This window comes from Actinia tenebrosa, unplaced genomic scaffold (genome assembly GCF_029948245.1).
Source record: "Actinia tenebrosa isolate PJP-AT-01 unplaced genomic scaffold, QUT_ActTen_1.0 PGA_scaffold0__85_contigs__length_37466705, whole genome shotgun sequence".
Taxonomy (NCBI): domain Eukaryota; kingdom Metazoa; phylum Cnidaria; class Anthozoa; order Actiniaria; family Actiniidae; genus Actinia; species Actinia tenebrosa.
The window spans coordinates 7,360,294-7,373,487 of record NW_028292569.1 but is presented as its reverse complement, the minus strand read 5'-3'; the positions used below and the strand labels follow the sequence as shown (position 1 = coordinate 7,373,487).

The 13,194-nt window shown below is 36.8% G+C and overlaps 3 protein-coding genes across 5 annotated transcripts; 1 reads left to right on the top strand and 2 right to left on the bottom strand.

Annotated features, from left to right (window-relative positions):
• Nucleotides 1–111: 111 nt before the first annotated feature.
• LOC116308945 (uncharacterized) lies at nt 112–4,694 on the bottom strand. Its single transcript, XM_089028214.1, has 3 exons — nt 4,392–4,694; nt 2,422–2,536; nt 112–1,343 (listed from the first exon to the last, which is right to left on the bottom strand). The coding sequence occupies exons 1-3, from the start codon at nt 4,482–4,484 to the stop codon at nt 880–882; spliced, it is 672 nt and encodes a 223-aa protein (XP_088884340.1). The 5' UTR covers nt 4,485–4,694; the 3' UTR covers nt 112–879.
• A 2,484-nt stretch (nt 4,695–7,178) lies between these two features.
• LOC116308711 (uncharacterized) lies at nt 7,179–10,077 on the top strand. Its single transcript, XM_031719193.2, has 2 exons — nt 7,179–7,462; nt 9,703–10,077. The coding sequence occupies exons 1-2, from the start codon at nt 7,322–7,324 to the stop codon at nt 9,874–9,876; spliced, it is 315 nt and encodes a 104-aa protein (XP_031575053.1). The 5' UTR covers nt 7,179–7,321; the 3' UTR covers nt 9,877–10,077.
• A 657-nt stretch (nt 10,078–10,734) lies between these two features.
• LOC116308730 (uncharacterized) lies at nt 10,735–12,648 on the bottom strand. 3 transcript variants are annotated; one of them, XM_089026025.1, is made up of 3 exons: nt 12,577–12,648; nt 11,421–11,620; nt 10,735–10,922 (listed from the first exon to the last, which is right to left on the bottom strand). In XM_089026025.1, exons 2-3 carry the CDS (start codon nt 11,586–11,588, stop codon nt 10,776–10,778), a joined length of 315 nt encoding a protein of 104 aa, XP_088882151.1. In that variant the 5' UTR covers nt 11,589–11,620; nt 12,577–12,648; the 3' UTR covers nt 10,735–10,775. The 3 variants fall into 3 exon arrangements, with proteins under 3 accessions (XP_088882151.1, XP_088882152.1, XP_088882153.1); XM_089026026.1 differs by lacking the exon at nt 12,577–12,648 and adding an exon at nt 12,286–12,375; XM_089026027.1 differs by lacking the exon at nt 12,577–12,648 and adding an exon at nt 11,807–11,876.
• Between the last annotated feature and the right edge of the window lie 546 nt (nt 12,649–13,194).

Sequence of the window (13,194 nt, the reverse complement as noted above, 5' to 3'; positions counted from 1 at the left end):
GTTAGGGAGAGGGTAGTCGATCGGACTGATGATTAAACAAGTGGATTCCGTTTTGAAAAATTAGCCGCGACGTCAATCATTTATACTCGCAAACTTTGGATAAAAGAAAGATGAAACGTTTGCCAGGTTTATTTCAAATGAGCTGTGTTTCTTCCATTTCATTATGTTACATGTTATAGTTAATTAGAATGATTCTTATAAGGGGCAATTTCTTATTAAAAATATTCGCCCTTATGTAAGTGTTCCCTCATATGGGAAATGGCCCCTTTTGAGAAGTGGTCCCTTACAAGAGAAGCCTAGGTCCTTATGGACGACAGCCCTTGCGGGAAGTGTTCCCTCATAGGAGAAGGCTCCTTATAGGCGATGGCCCTTATGAGAAGTGATCCCTCATAAGAGAAGGTCCCTTATTGGAGATGGCTCAGCTCCTTGTGAAAAGTGGTCCCTTATAAGAAAAGTTTCCTTGTGGGCTATGGGCGCCCTTGTGAAAAGTGGTCCCTCATAAGGGAAGCTTTGTCATAGAAGATAGATAGCTTATTGTGGTGGTCGGTCATGAAGAGTGTCGTAATATACTGGAGGTCTTTGAGTTTAGTGCAGTTTTCGTATGACCTGTGAAAAGTTCACGGCACGAACACGGTCGTGACACAGCAAGGGATACGCCAGACCAATCACATTGCACGAGAATTTACTCTCCATCCAATCAAATACCCGGAACGCGGCGTAAACACGGCGCGGACACAGGTCACGTCAAGATCACGGCACTTTTAGACCAATCATATTGCGCGTGAAAAAAAATCAGACAATCAATTCTAGAAAGTATCACTGGTCACCGGCACCTCACGCTTACGGCACTGAGCTTTTCACAGTCATACGAAAACTGCTCTACTCATACAAGGCATACACGTCACAGCACGTCGTTCCGCCATTATTCTTCTCAAGCTTATTCGTCAAATCTTGCCCGTACCAGATACGAAATTCATCCCCACCCCTCACCTCCAGAGGAACACTAATATTCTTAAAAATCACTTCCTTTGACATTTCGTCGTATCCAGGCAACTTGTATTCGAGTCTCTCTCGGCTTACAGTGAAGAACTCGTCCTGGGGAAGAATCAAGGTGTCATTGTTGTCTGTTATTACGCTATTCATTCTCTCTGGATTGCCTTTGTCATCTCTGCATCCCCAGTGACTGGAGCGAATCGGGAAACCTTCGTTGCAGTTAACCGAGCCTGATACATGGACGAGCTTGAAAGTGATAATTTGGCCTGGAACGGTGATGTTAAATTGGCCAAATGAACTGTCTTTTGTTCCAAAGCACACGGGACTGGAGTTGATCTTTAGCCATTTAACTAGGATATTATAAAAACAAGATATTGCATAAATATTTGCAATATTCTCTACTTTCACATCCCCATAATGCCTTGCGTCTTTGGGGGGTAGTCCAATCGAAAAACTGCCCCAAATTGAAAGGTTTCTTAATTGAATTTATACTATACCTGCTTTTATCTGTACAATACTGATTATCAGTTTATTCCAAGTTATTTTTGCGTGTACAGATCATGAAGAGTTTTGGTCTTACAGAAAATGTATGACTTACGAAAATTTTTTTAAAATTTACCTTAAACGTCTTCAAGCTTCTATCTTCTAAGATGCAAAGGATTATGGGGATGTGAAAGTCGAGAATGAATCTGAATGTCATGACACATGGTACGGTCATGTCAAGAGAAATGTATCACTGCTATTATATTAAGCCAAGATTGCTTAATGAAAATGCTTGGACGCGACACAGTTGAAGTCCATTATCATACCCAAGCCCTTCTAAGCTCCTCGCCGCTGTGACGTCACGTGAAAACGCTCTATTCGAACCTAGTATCTTTTCATCGCACGAAAAAAATGGGAAGCAACTAAAATGTTACTGCATGTTGCACTTATACGATAATCATTCTTATGGGAAGCTATTTCAATGTTGCGGCATGTTGCACTTATACGATAATCATTCTTATGGGAAGCTATTTCAATGTTGCGGTATGTTGCACTTGTACGATAATCATTCTTATGGGAAGCTATTTCAATTTTGCGGTATGTTGCACTTGTACGATAATCATTCTTATGGGAAGCTATTTCAATGTTGCGGTATGTTGCACTTGTACGATAATCATTCTTATGGGAAGCTATTTCAATGTTGCGGCATGTTGTATCGTTTAATTTACATGCTGTAAATCAGCCACCTTTCGTTTCTTCATTTCTCACTCATGCAAAACTGTTCTATAGTAGACCCCCTGCATCTGACATCAAAGCAGCTCAATTTGGAGAAAATAATAATAATTCCAATCTCTTGAGAATTGAAAACCTATTGTTGTGTCCTTCAAATTGAGCTGCATTCCGACTTTCTGCAAGGGGTCTATATCCAATTAATTATATACTTACCTGTGTCGCACAGTTTTCCAGTGTATGCCTTTGGGCAGATGCAATCAAAGCCAGTTACATCAACAGGAACACACGTGGATCCACTCAAACAAGGGTTATCACGCTCACACACTGTCTATAAACAAAAACAAGCAAAACACTCAGTTATAATGTAAAACTAAATCACGTCAGTAAGGCTGAGAGATTTTCAGAGTCATACAAACTTTGCTCAGCCTTTTTAACATTTTTCGACCACCTTTTCTTTATCTAGTCGTTATTTTGTCCTTACCACAGGAAGCAATTTAAAATCGGCCTTGACTTTCCCCTTGGCGATCGCCGCACGGTGCTTAACGAAGAGGGCTTATTGCCTATAGGCCTGCATTTAGCCGGAATAATTTTTCTCGGATTAGGGCCCTTCTCAAAATTGTCTTGAATGCGAGGTTAACATGGAAATACAAAAGAAAGGCCATAACGCCCCTCACCGCTGTGGACTGGATCATATGTGAGTCGAGTTTGTTTGATGTGTTGTTCTCTCCCTTGCCACGAGGGCTTTTTCGGGATCTCCGGTTTCCTCCCTCGTAAAAATCAACATGTGAGTTGATTGTTGTAAGCATAAAATAGAATGTAGTGATAGTGCGTGTGGAGGGAACCTCACGTAAGAGCCCCGTGGCGAGTGGTAGTTGTAAAATATATATACAACTGTGATTTATTTTGTATCTTTATGCAGTTAGCCTTGCATTCAAGTGTTATTTTTGAGAATGGTCCATTGCCTAAGGTCCAACGAACATCTTCAGAATAATACTCTAAACTGTAATAAAAATTGTAGATTAACTTCCTTGTTGTCAAGCTGAGAATACGAAAACATGTTTTCAATTCTCGGAGCGGTAATCGGCAAACGCATTTTGAGACATCCGGAAAAGCATCAATTAACACTATTGATATAAGTGTCTTTTACGTTGGCGCAAAGATTTTCCATTTTAACAGACATCTTTTCTTGTCTTCTCTTGTTTTCTCTTGTTTAATTTATTTTGTCATTGCATTTTGAAAATTTCACTTCATTACACTTATTCTTGACTTCTTTTTTAATTCAATCCATGATAATAGATATTATTTTGTAAACTTTCACAGGATTTAAGTTCTCAAATAAGTAGTAATTATTCTCGACGAAGACAAACAAGGAGAACAAAACATGTCGAAATCGATATTTCTTTCAATATTTTGACTTTAATATTTGATTTTATTCCGCTTTCTGGCAATACTTCTCTTTCATTACAACCGACTATAAAAGAATTGAAAACATAATCCAAAGAAAAAATCCTTATTACTAGAAAAAATACTTATGCTTATACGCATAGTTAATATTAACTATGTTGTACGCTAGCCGTTGTTATGGAATAAATCAATACTTCTTTTTAATTAGCTAAAAAGTTTCAAGAAGGTGTAGTGAAACTCGAGGAGTACTTAATGTCTACCGTTAGTTGGAAAAGCAAAGCTTGATGATGCTTTTACTTCCAAAGAAGCCGGTTCCAAAACAGTTTTTTCTACTCTCGTAGCAACAATAATATTATCGCAAACATAGCTTTCCAAGTTCCCGAATGGTTTTCTTAATTAATCATCATTGAAAAATGAGAATACGATTTCCAGCCGGTCAGTGTCAGACTGACATTTGACATTGCATGATTTACTAAAAACAAATGAAAAGTATCTGGGCTTAATTCGAGTAAATTATCGTTCGTAAAAGTGCAACTTAAACCTGGTTTTCATAAAGGTTTTTCTTATTTTCTGTTCCTTAATTACCTATGATAATGAATGTAGAAAGAACTGAGAAAGGAAGAAAGAAAGAAAGGAAAAAAGAAAGAAAGAAAGAAAGAAAGAAAGAAAGGAAGAGAGAGAGAGAGAGAAAGAAAGAAAGAAAGAGAGAGAGAGAGAGAGAGAAAGAAGGAAAGAAAGAAAGATTTACAATCAATTTTAGCCTAACAATTTTAACTCACCACGATCCTTGTCAAATGATGATAATGACTGCTTGGTGTGAGCGCATTAGGATATTCCTTTCTCGTATAGCTAAGCAATTGACAATCGATCATGCCATATGGTCTCTCCGTAGCTACATTGTACGATCGACATCCTGTAACCCTTAAACACTGAACTCCACAATGAAACTCCTGTGCTACTTTGATTTGAAGGGATATCTTTATCGATAAGACGCTGAACGGATCTCGAATGAAATAGCCCACTTCGTTTTGCGCTTGAGCTGAAATTTCTAAAATCAGAAAAAAGAGAAAAGCTGCAATGGGGTATTTGACGCCTTTCATGTTGACAGATTCGTAATTTGAATTGCTCTTGGGCTGTCAGTGCTAATGAAACTTATGGGTAATATCAAATTATTTAGGTTGACCAATGAGAAAGCGCGGTAGTGTTGACGTCAGCGAATGTTTTTACTTTTCTCCACAAATGGGCAAGCGTTAGATAATGTTATAACACCACCGTTAATAGAGAAGAATTAATGAAAAATACACTATACATATATAATATATCTGTACATCAAATCGCAATAATTCTAACATTTATCGGATCATACATATATCTTTCCGTTAGATAATGTTATAACACCACCGTTAATAGAGAAGAATTAATGAAAAATACACTATACATATATAATATATCTGTACATCAAATCGCAATAATTCTAACATTTATCGGATCATACATATATCTTTCCGTACTAATTAAAAAAAAAGTAAAATGCCTCATTAGGTATTCAAGAACATTTTGATAACAAAATTTAATAAAAGATATTATTAAATCAATGTCATCGCTATATATATATATATATATATATATATATATATATATACACCTACAGCCATTTGCAAAAATTATGGCCGCTTCTAATATATATTCAAGTATATCAAAAGCATATCAAAAATTATGGGATAGCATCTCTGATATTTTTTTTAAGTTGTCTATCACTAGGGCTTTCTGAAAAAAAATATCACTCAATACACCCCTTCACAGTTCCCTGCACCATCTTGAAAGGTAGCCATGCCTTTGCATCGAAGCGAGACGAACGGTGAGCTTGCAATGGTAGAGATCTTATTAGAAGGCTTATTAGAACCAAATGGACCCTTTTCAAAAAAAAACTTGGATAAGGGGCTAATTAACATGAAAATACAAAAGAAATCAAAGTTTTCTCGATAACATTTGTGACATTTCTTCTGCATCTTTTATAGTAGCCTCGTATTCAATACAATTATGCAGGATTTTTTCAACAAGACGTCATAAGTAGTCTGAAATATTTATCACCATCGGTAACTAATGTAATCATATGCATATTCAGGAGCGTTGAACATGCGCATTAGATACATGAACACGTGTGGCGACAAGATGCGAGAGAGTTGTTGTTAAGAATGACGAGGAATAAACACAAGATAGAACCCAACAATATTGCCTCATCTCTCATAACAATTAAGGGACGGATCATTAGGATATTGCTTACTATCAATCACGTGACTTTTTGGAGTTGACTGGGGGGCAAACAAGCGGTTGACTGGGGGGCAACAAGCGGATGCTAAGTCAAAACATATCAAAATAAGTCCTCAAACTATTGTATTTGACTATTTTCACGACATCAAACCAGAAAACAAGAGATCAAAACAACCTCCAGGATTCTACAAGCCATCAAAAAAAGAGCTATTACCGGAAGTGACGTCTATTGAAAGCAACCTATTGTGGAGTTGGAGGGAGGGGGGGGGGGGTGGGGTTGCGTTAACATATCCCCCAAAAATATCAAGCGGCTTCACCTACGAACAAAATATCGCGCAACCTCTTCTTTCGGTAGAGAAACTGATCGAACAAACACAAACATTAATTGCGTGCAGTGGTTAAACGAATATATGTAAATAAAAATAGATATCGCACATTATAAAATAACTGCTCTAAATCTCGCGTTTTGATTGATTGGGAGCGCGTGCTTCGTGGGAGCACACAGCACGCACGGGCACTTTCAGTTCCGTCATTCATGTAATTTGTGTTTTATAAAAAAAAACCTGCTTGCTGTGCTGTACGGTGTGGAGTTATAAAGCACTTAGGGATTGGCAGAACACTCGTGAAGTGTCGAGAAGCCCTCCGCTACGCTTCGTGCTTCTCGTAACACTTTTCTCGTGTTCTACCTATCCCCGCGTTCAGCTTTATCACTGCACACAGCACGCGCGCGCATTTTCTATTTCTTCAATAAAATCCTGCAAATCCCCCTCCCCCGCCCCCTTCTCTCTCTCAATTATCTAATTGTCTATCCATAACTGCTTGCAAAGTCGAATTAACGTTCGATAAAGAAAATAAACCATTCCGAACTTGGAGATAGCATGGGGTTATACAAATATCCCTAAGCAAAGAGAATGTTTATGATGGGCTCCCTGTGGATTGCCCAATTACAAAATGCTTACCAAATCTATTTTTCATTCTAGTTGACATGTTTGGATAACAAAAGCAATTACTCCTTGCACCCACTTCACGCCAGCGAGCTAATGGAACTAAAGTAATCAATGTTCAGTCAAGTATCTCTTTCTCAGGGGCAATTGGATGAAAATGGATAAAAATTTTGACTTTAAACTTAATTAAACGTTTCTATATGCTCCCAATCGTAGCCAAGCAACATATTTTCTTCACAGTAAAATGTCTCAGATAAAAATTATCAATTTTATTTAGCATCTAAATTGTGAGGAAATGACGTTATTTACTCAACCCTATTGTTCTCTTGCCTTTTAACCCAAGATTACTCAACTGCAAGTGGCTCCCAAGCGAAAATTTTCACTAATCTGGTTTACATAGTCAGTATTGAGTCATATTATTCTCAAATACTTCACTATTTTGGACTTTGAAAAATTGGGGCGTTTTCATCCAAGTGCCCCTTTAACTATTTACCATGACGAACCTCATAGCTATCAAGACCATGGACCTCAAGACATCCCTCGCTCTTCTGTTCGTAGTTGTTTTTTGTGTCTTGAATGCAACTACTTCTCCTGTCAACCAGGAAGGACTACGACATGCGAAAGACGAAAAAAAGGTAAAAGATAAGGCGAGTAAATGAATTTCCTAATTCATGCACTTTTGTATATTCTTTGTACTTAAGCAAAATTTTCTCTTTTCGCTTTTTTAAGCCTTATGTCTCAGTTGTTTTATTTTCAATTCTTTACAACCAAAATTTTCCAATTTCAAAACTCTAGGAAATAAATTATTTGACATCTTTCCTTCTCCAGTCCATTTTCAAAGCAGTTCATTTTTCTTCGTCATATTCTAGTATTAGCAAGATATTCTCATTTTAAATGTCTTTATAAGATTCTTACTTGAAATTCATAAAAATTAACTAGTACTCAAAAATAGATGATGCTAGACTTATATATTTTTGCTTGAATTTGGGTATATTTTTCAGTTATCATTTTCAGTGTCCAAGCAAAAAAGTCTTCAGAATTAGTGGGGAAAAAAACAAAAACGAAAAACAAAAACAAAAACAAAAACAAAACTGCAAGACGAAACAAAACAAACAACAAAAAAAAAAAACAACAACAACAATTCATTTTCATTGTTTACCTGCAGCATTTCACTTTACCTTTTGTAAACTTTCTCACCAAATAAAGACAAACATTCTTATATTCATCTACTACTTTAAGAGAGTTTCGATTCATTTTCGCTAATTCTGGAAATTTTTGTGCCTTTTCAACTAACTTTTCACACCAAACTAAGAGCTCAAACTTTTTAATTTTTGTTCATTTTTCTCTGTTTTAAATTTTCTAGCTTTCTAACGCTTTTCCACCTATTTTTTTTTCAAGCCAGGTTTGGTTTCTGATCATTACGCTTACAAGTACCCCGTTCAATTCACTGCAGACTTCTATATATCATACCATTTATTTATTCTATATATTTCTCCTTTGAAAGTCATTAATCCGATTCTCAGATTCGTTAGTTCTAGACAGTTTTTGTGCCTCTCAACTAACCGTTTCGTGTTGTACTGTAAACTAGACGCTTCCCTGCCTCAGAACATGTATCTATATTTGTATTTTGGCTTTTTTCCCCTTTGTATTTTCTCTGTTTTTCTCTGTCCTAAATTTCTTGATTCCCAGCTTTTTCAGCTATTTTTTTCCGTGCCAGATTTGATTTAGTTTTTAATTGCGGCGTTCATGACACGTCGGACTCCGTTAAATTGACTATAGATTTCTTCACCTCCCCAGCGTGTTGCTATAGTAAAAAATCTGGTTGGTTTAGGAAAAAAGATCATGCAATGATTTTTAGCCAATTGGCTTTATTTAGTCAAAAATATCTGCATTTCTATTGGCTAGGCTAATATGAAAGGGGATCGATTTTAAAATGGTAACCATACTGATAGCGCAATGACTTCAGCCAATGAAAACCTTTGTCTCATTGGCTCGTTCACTACTTAAAAAAGAAAATTAACAATTACGGTAAACATTAGAGTGCATTCAGTCGAACTGTTGAATTGGTGACGTCACCTAAATTAGATAAGTTAGTAACCATTTTTAGCTGACCTCACATAAATTCGAAACTACGAGTAAACAGCTACTGAGATCAGGGGGAAAAACGATGATACAAATGAATGTCTATTTACTCATTCTCTGGTAAAACGACCCCCCGGATTAGCATGACCTTTATTTGGCGCGCTTTTAATACATTTAGGTGACGTCAGCTAAATAGTTATCTATGTTAGGCACATTTATCTAACTATTCAACAGTTTGACTGAATGCACTCTAAGAAGAAGATAGATATTTTAATTTTGGTGGTCAGCGGTTTAGATGAGATTCGCATGCGTACCGTCTTTTTTAAGAATGTTAAATTACTCTGGCTTAAAATGAAGAAAGGCTCTAAAAGGAAGTTTTTTGGGAACTTCGAACATTTTCGTCTTTTCTAGCTAGAAAGCTTGGTGATACAATGCAATACGTAAGAGAAACAAGCCGAAAATGTTGATAGTGTCGTACGTCGGCCCGGCCTTTGGCGGCCATCTTGTTTCTTCGCCATCGCAAGGGAGCCCAAAAACTTACATCATATATTGTTTTAATGTTTAATGTACCCAATATTTACAGATGATGATAAAAAAATATATATATATATATATTCGAACAGAGAAATAATGTCAGGGCAATGACTTCTGGCAATAGTATTACAAGCTAAAAAAACCCGAAGTCATATACAAAAATAGATTTAAAATAGCCAAGCTATCATCAGTTTTCGCAGCACTATGAGTCGCATAATTAAGTCTGAAGATTCAAAACCTATTGTCCTTGTATTACTAGGATGTCATGGAAACCAAGCGTCAAGAGTGTCACAAGCTACACCAGCCCTGTACGCTTGGAGACTACAGCGCATGCTCGGGAACCTGCAATGGGAAGTACATGATGTGTGGGGGCTCACAAAATGCTGACGGCTCTTGGAAATTCGCTTGTGTACTACAAGTATTTATACCGTGATTTGACGCAGACTTTGGGGACTTTATAAGACATTTTTATCGAGAAAACTTTGGGGACTTTGTAAGACATTTTTATCGAGGAAAATATGCTATTTTAACATTGAGATAAATAATCGAATAAGGAACTGATTAAGTATGTTCATGTTGTGTTGTATTTTGAATGAGTAAATAAATAAGAGATTGAAATAAAACTAAAACGCAAATCATTGAAAGTGAAAGACAAGTTTGCTGTTCAAGAAGTCATATATCTTTTGTAGTTGTAGGAAAACTATGTAAAATATTTTAGGTCTATCTGATTGGGAAGGAAGCAGCCGTTTGTTTGCCTGTTTTCTGATACTTATTTTAGTCTAATTCTAAGCTGAATATCAAACAATCAGTGTCGTTTTCGCGGGCTTCCTGTGGTAAACAGCCTATCAAACAACGGTCACCCTGTGTCTCTTCTCCAGTCTTTTCTTGGACAAAAAACAAAATGGCCGACGTAGAAATGTATTTTCACTCGAATTTCTGTAAGTTTGGATAAAATTTACCTCGAAAAAATGGTCTTTTTTGTGATACAAACATACCTCAAACTCCAAATATGGTAAGTAGTTTCCATATATGGACATAGAAAATGGCTGAGCAGAAACGACACGTTTTATAGAGCAATTTCCTTGATGTCTATATGCCTTGGTCTAAAAGAGACTGCCGGAGCTTTTTTCAACAACCTCTGGGCTGATCTTTGCAGGGCACGGCTAACTAAGTCACGGATCAAACCCTGAAACAGCCTCTGGGCTGACCTCAATAGTTATGACTAGTCAAGACAAGAACTCTTTCTGAATTCAAGGGCTAATATAAAAGATAATTCAAAAAAGACATTCAGTTAGACGGGAAACTGCATTTTATTTGACCTTTGTTAGTTCATTATATTAATTTGCACTTTTTAGTCGGAATCTTTAGGCCTGATGATGCCTTCATACATGCCAGCGATTTATTTTTACAAATTCCAGTGCAATCGCTATCAGTTCTGCATAGTTTGCCAATTTTCTTGCACCCATCGCTTGCTTGATTCTAATAATTAAAAAAAAAGAGAAAATAGCTAAAGTATTTTAAGAAAATGTTTGTATGTTGTCACATTCTAAGTTGAATATATTGTATTTTGGATGTCAGCTTATGTCGTGTTGTGTAGTTTAGTGTTGCTGTGACGAGTCTTGTTAAGTTGAATATACTCACTGTGTTTTCAGTGTGTTTTATACTAGTGGTAGAGTGATTGATTGTGAGTTGTTGTATCGGATTCAGGAAGCATGGGCCTGGCTAGCGGTAAGAACGCTAGCCCGCCTCACCTCTCGTTACTGCGACCCGCGATCGATTCCCCGACACGTTGCACGTATACCTGTGGGTTGAGTTTGTTAACCTTGCATGTTTTGTCCCCCAGAACAATTCCTCTTGGGTCTCAGTGCAAGGGGTCTATACGTATCGTGTATTTTTGTTACTACTCTTACGAACTCGATCATCGCTCATTTAAACCAGGAAAGACCAAAATTACCAAAACTTGTTTATATAACTTACTCCGGTTGTCACTGTCCTTTCTTGACCTTCTGTCCTTTCTTGACCTTCTGTCCCTTCTTGACCTTCTGTGCCTTTTTCCCCTTCTGTTTCTGGAATGCTTGAGCTCTGTACAATCAAATCGAAGGCGAAATAGCACAGGCAAACAAGGATAGCATATCGAAACTTCATTGTCGTAGGGCCAAGATTCTTAAGTCTCTATTCTGTAACGAATACAAAATTGAATGAGGAAACGAATCAAAACTTGTCCTATTTGACCTATCTCACGGCAGCCATCTTGACTGTCACATTCACATTCATTCACGCTTCTTCAACTTCTTGTTATTTTAGTAACCAATGGAATAATTCTTTCCTTTTCTTCTCTGAGTCTTAAATCTACTTTTACTTACCGTCGTTCTTCAGTTTGAGGCTATGAACTGACGACAAAAACGTTTTACACCACGTTTTCTCATTATATATTACCAGTTTATTCAATGTTGACACTAAAATTCTTTGCATTCTATAACAACCAGAAAACTCGAGAGGAATAAGGCGTGACTTCTATGCCATTACACGTGGTGTACGTCGACGAAGACGAAAATAATACGAAAGAGAATAAAATAGGACCAAAATTGTACACTACTTACTGTTGTTTCTCAGTTTGAGGGCGATGAAGTGATGAGAAATTAACGTTCTACACTACGGCTTCTTATACATATTAGGTTTATTTAACGTCAAATATAATTCTTTCATGCATTCTAACAATCAGAAAGCTCTTGAGAGGAATGAGGCGTTACGTCTAGCTCGTTTAGTACACGGGATTTAAGTCCGTCGATGAAGACAAAAACAATAATACTAAAGAGAAAAGGAGCTAAAAAATTACACTTACTGTTGTTCCTCAGTTTAAGGCGATGAACTTATGAGAAACCTCCTACAATACGGCTTCTTATGAATCATAGGTTTATTCAACGACAATCTTTTACACTATATTTTTTTGGATTCTAACGACCAGAAAGCTCTTGAGAGGAATGAGGCGTGACTTCTATCCCATTACACATGGTGTACGTCGACGAAGACGAAAATAATACGAAAGAGAATAAAATAGGACCAAAATTGTACACAAAAGATGAAGACAAAAACTATACTACTAAAGAGAAAAGGGGCTAAAATTTACACTTACTGTTGTTCCTTAGTTTAAGGCGATGAACTTATGAGAAACCTTCTACAATACGGCTTCTTATGAATCATAGGTTTATTAAACGACAATTTTTTACACTATATTTTTTTGGATTCTAACAACCAGAAAGCTCTTGAGAGGAATGAGGCGTTACGTCTAGCGACGTCTAGCTCGTTTAGTACACGGGATTTAGGTCCGTTGATGAAGACAAAAACAATAATACTAAAGAGAAAGGAGCTAAAAATTACACTTACTGTTGTTCCTTAGTTTAAGGCGATGAACTTATGAGAAACCTTCTACAATACGGCTTCTTATGAATCATAGGTTTATTCATTTAGTACACAGGATTTAGGTCCGTCGATGAAGCCACAACAATATTAAAGAGAAAAAGAGCGAAAATTTACAAGTGCACTAATTACTCTTTGTAACGAATTACAAATGGGGATCTCTACTTCCTCGTACATCATATATCAATTCTTCTTTGATGACACTCCTCTAACGACTCTCGAAAGAGTACATTCTAACATCGATTGGATATATAATTGTAATGTTGGCAAGAAAAAAAATTCGCGTGACGAATTAGAAAATTCTTTGTTCTTTATCTCACGGCTATCTTGGCAG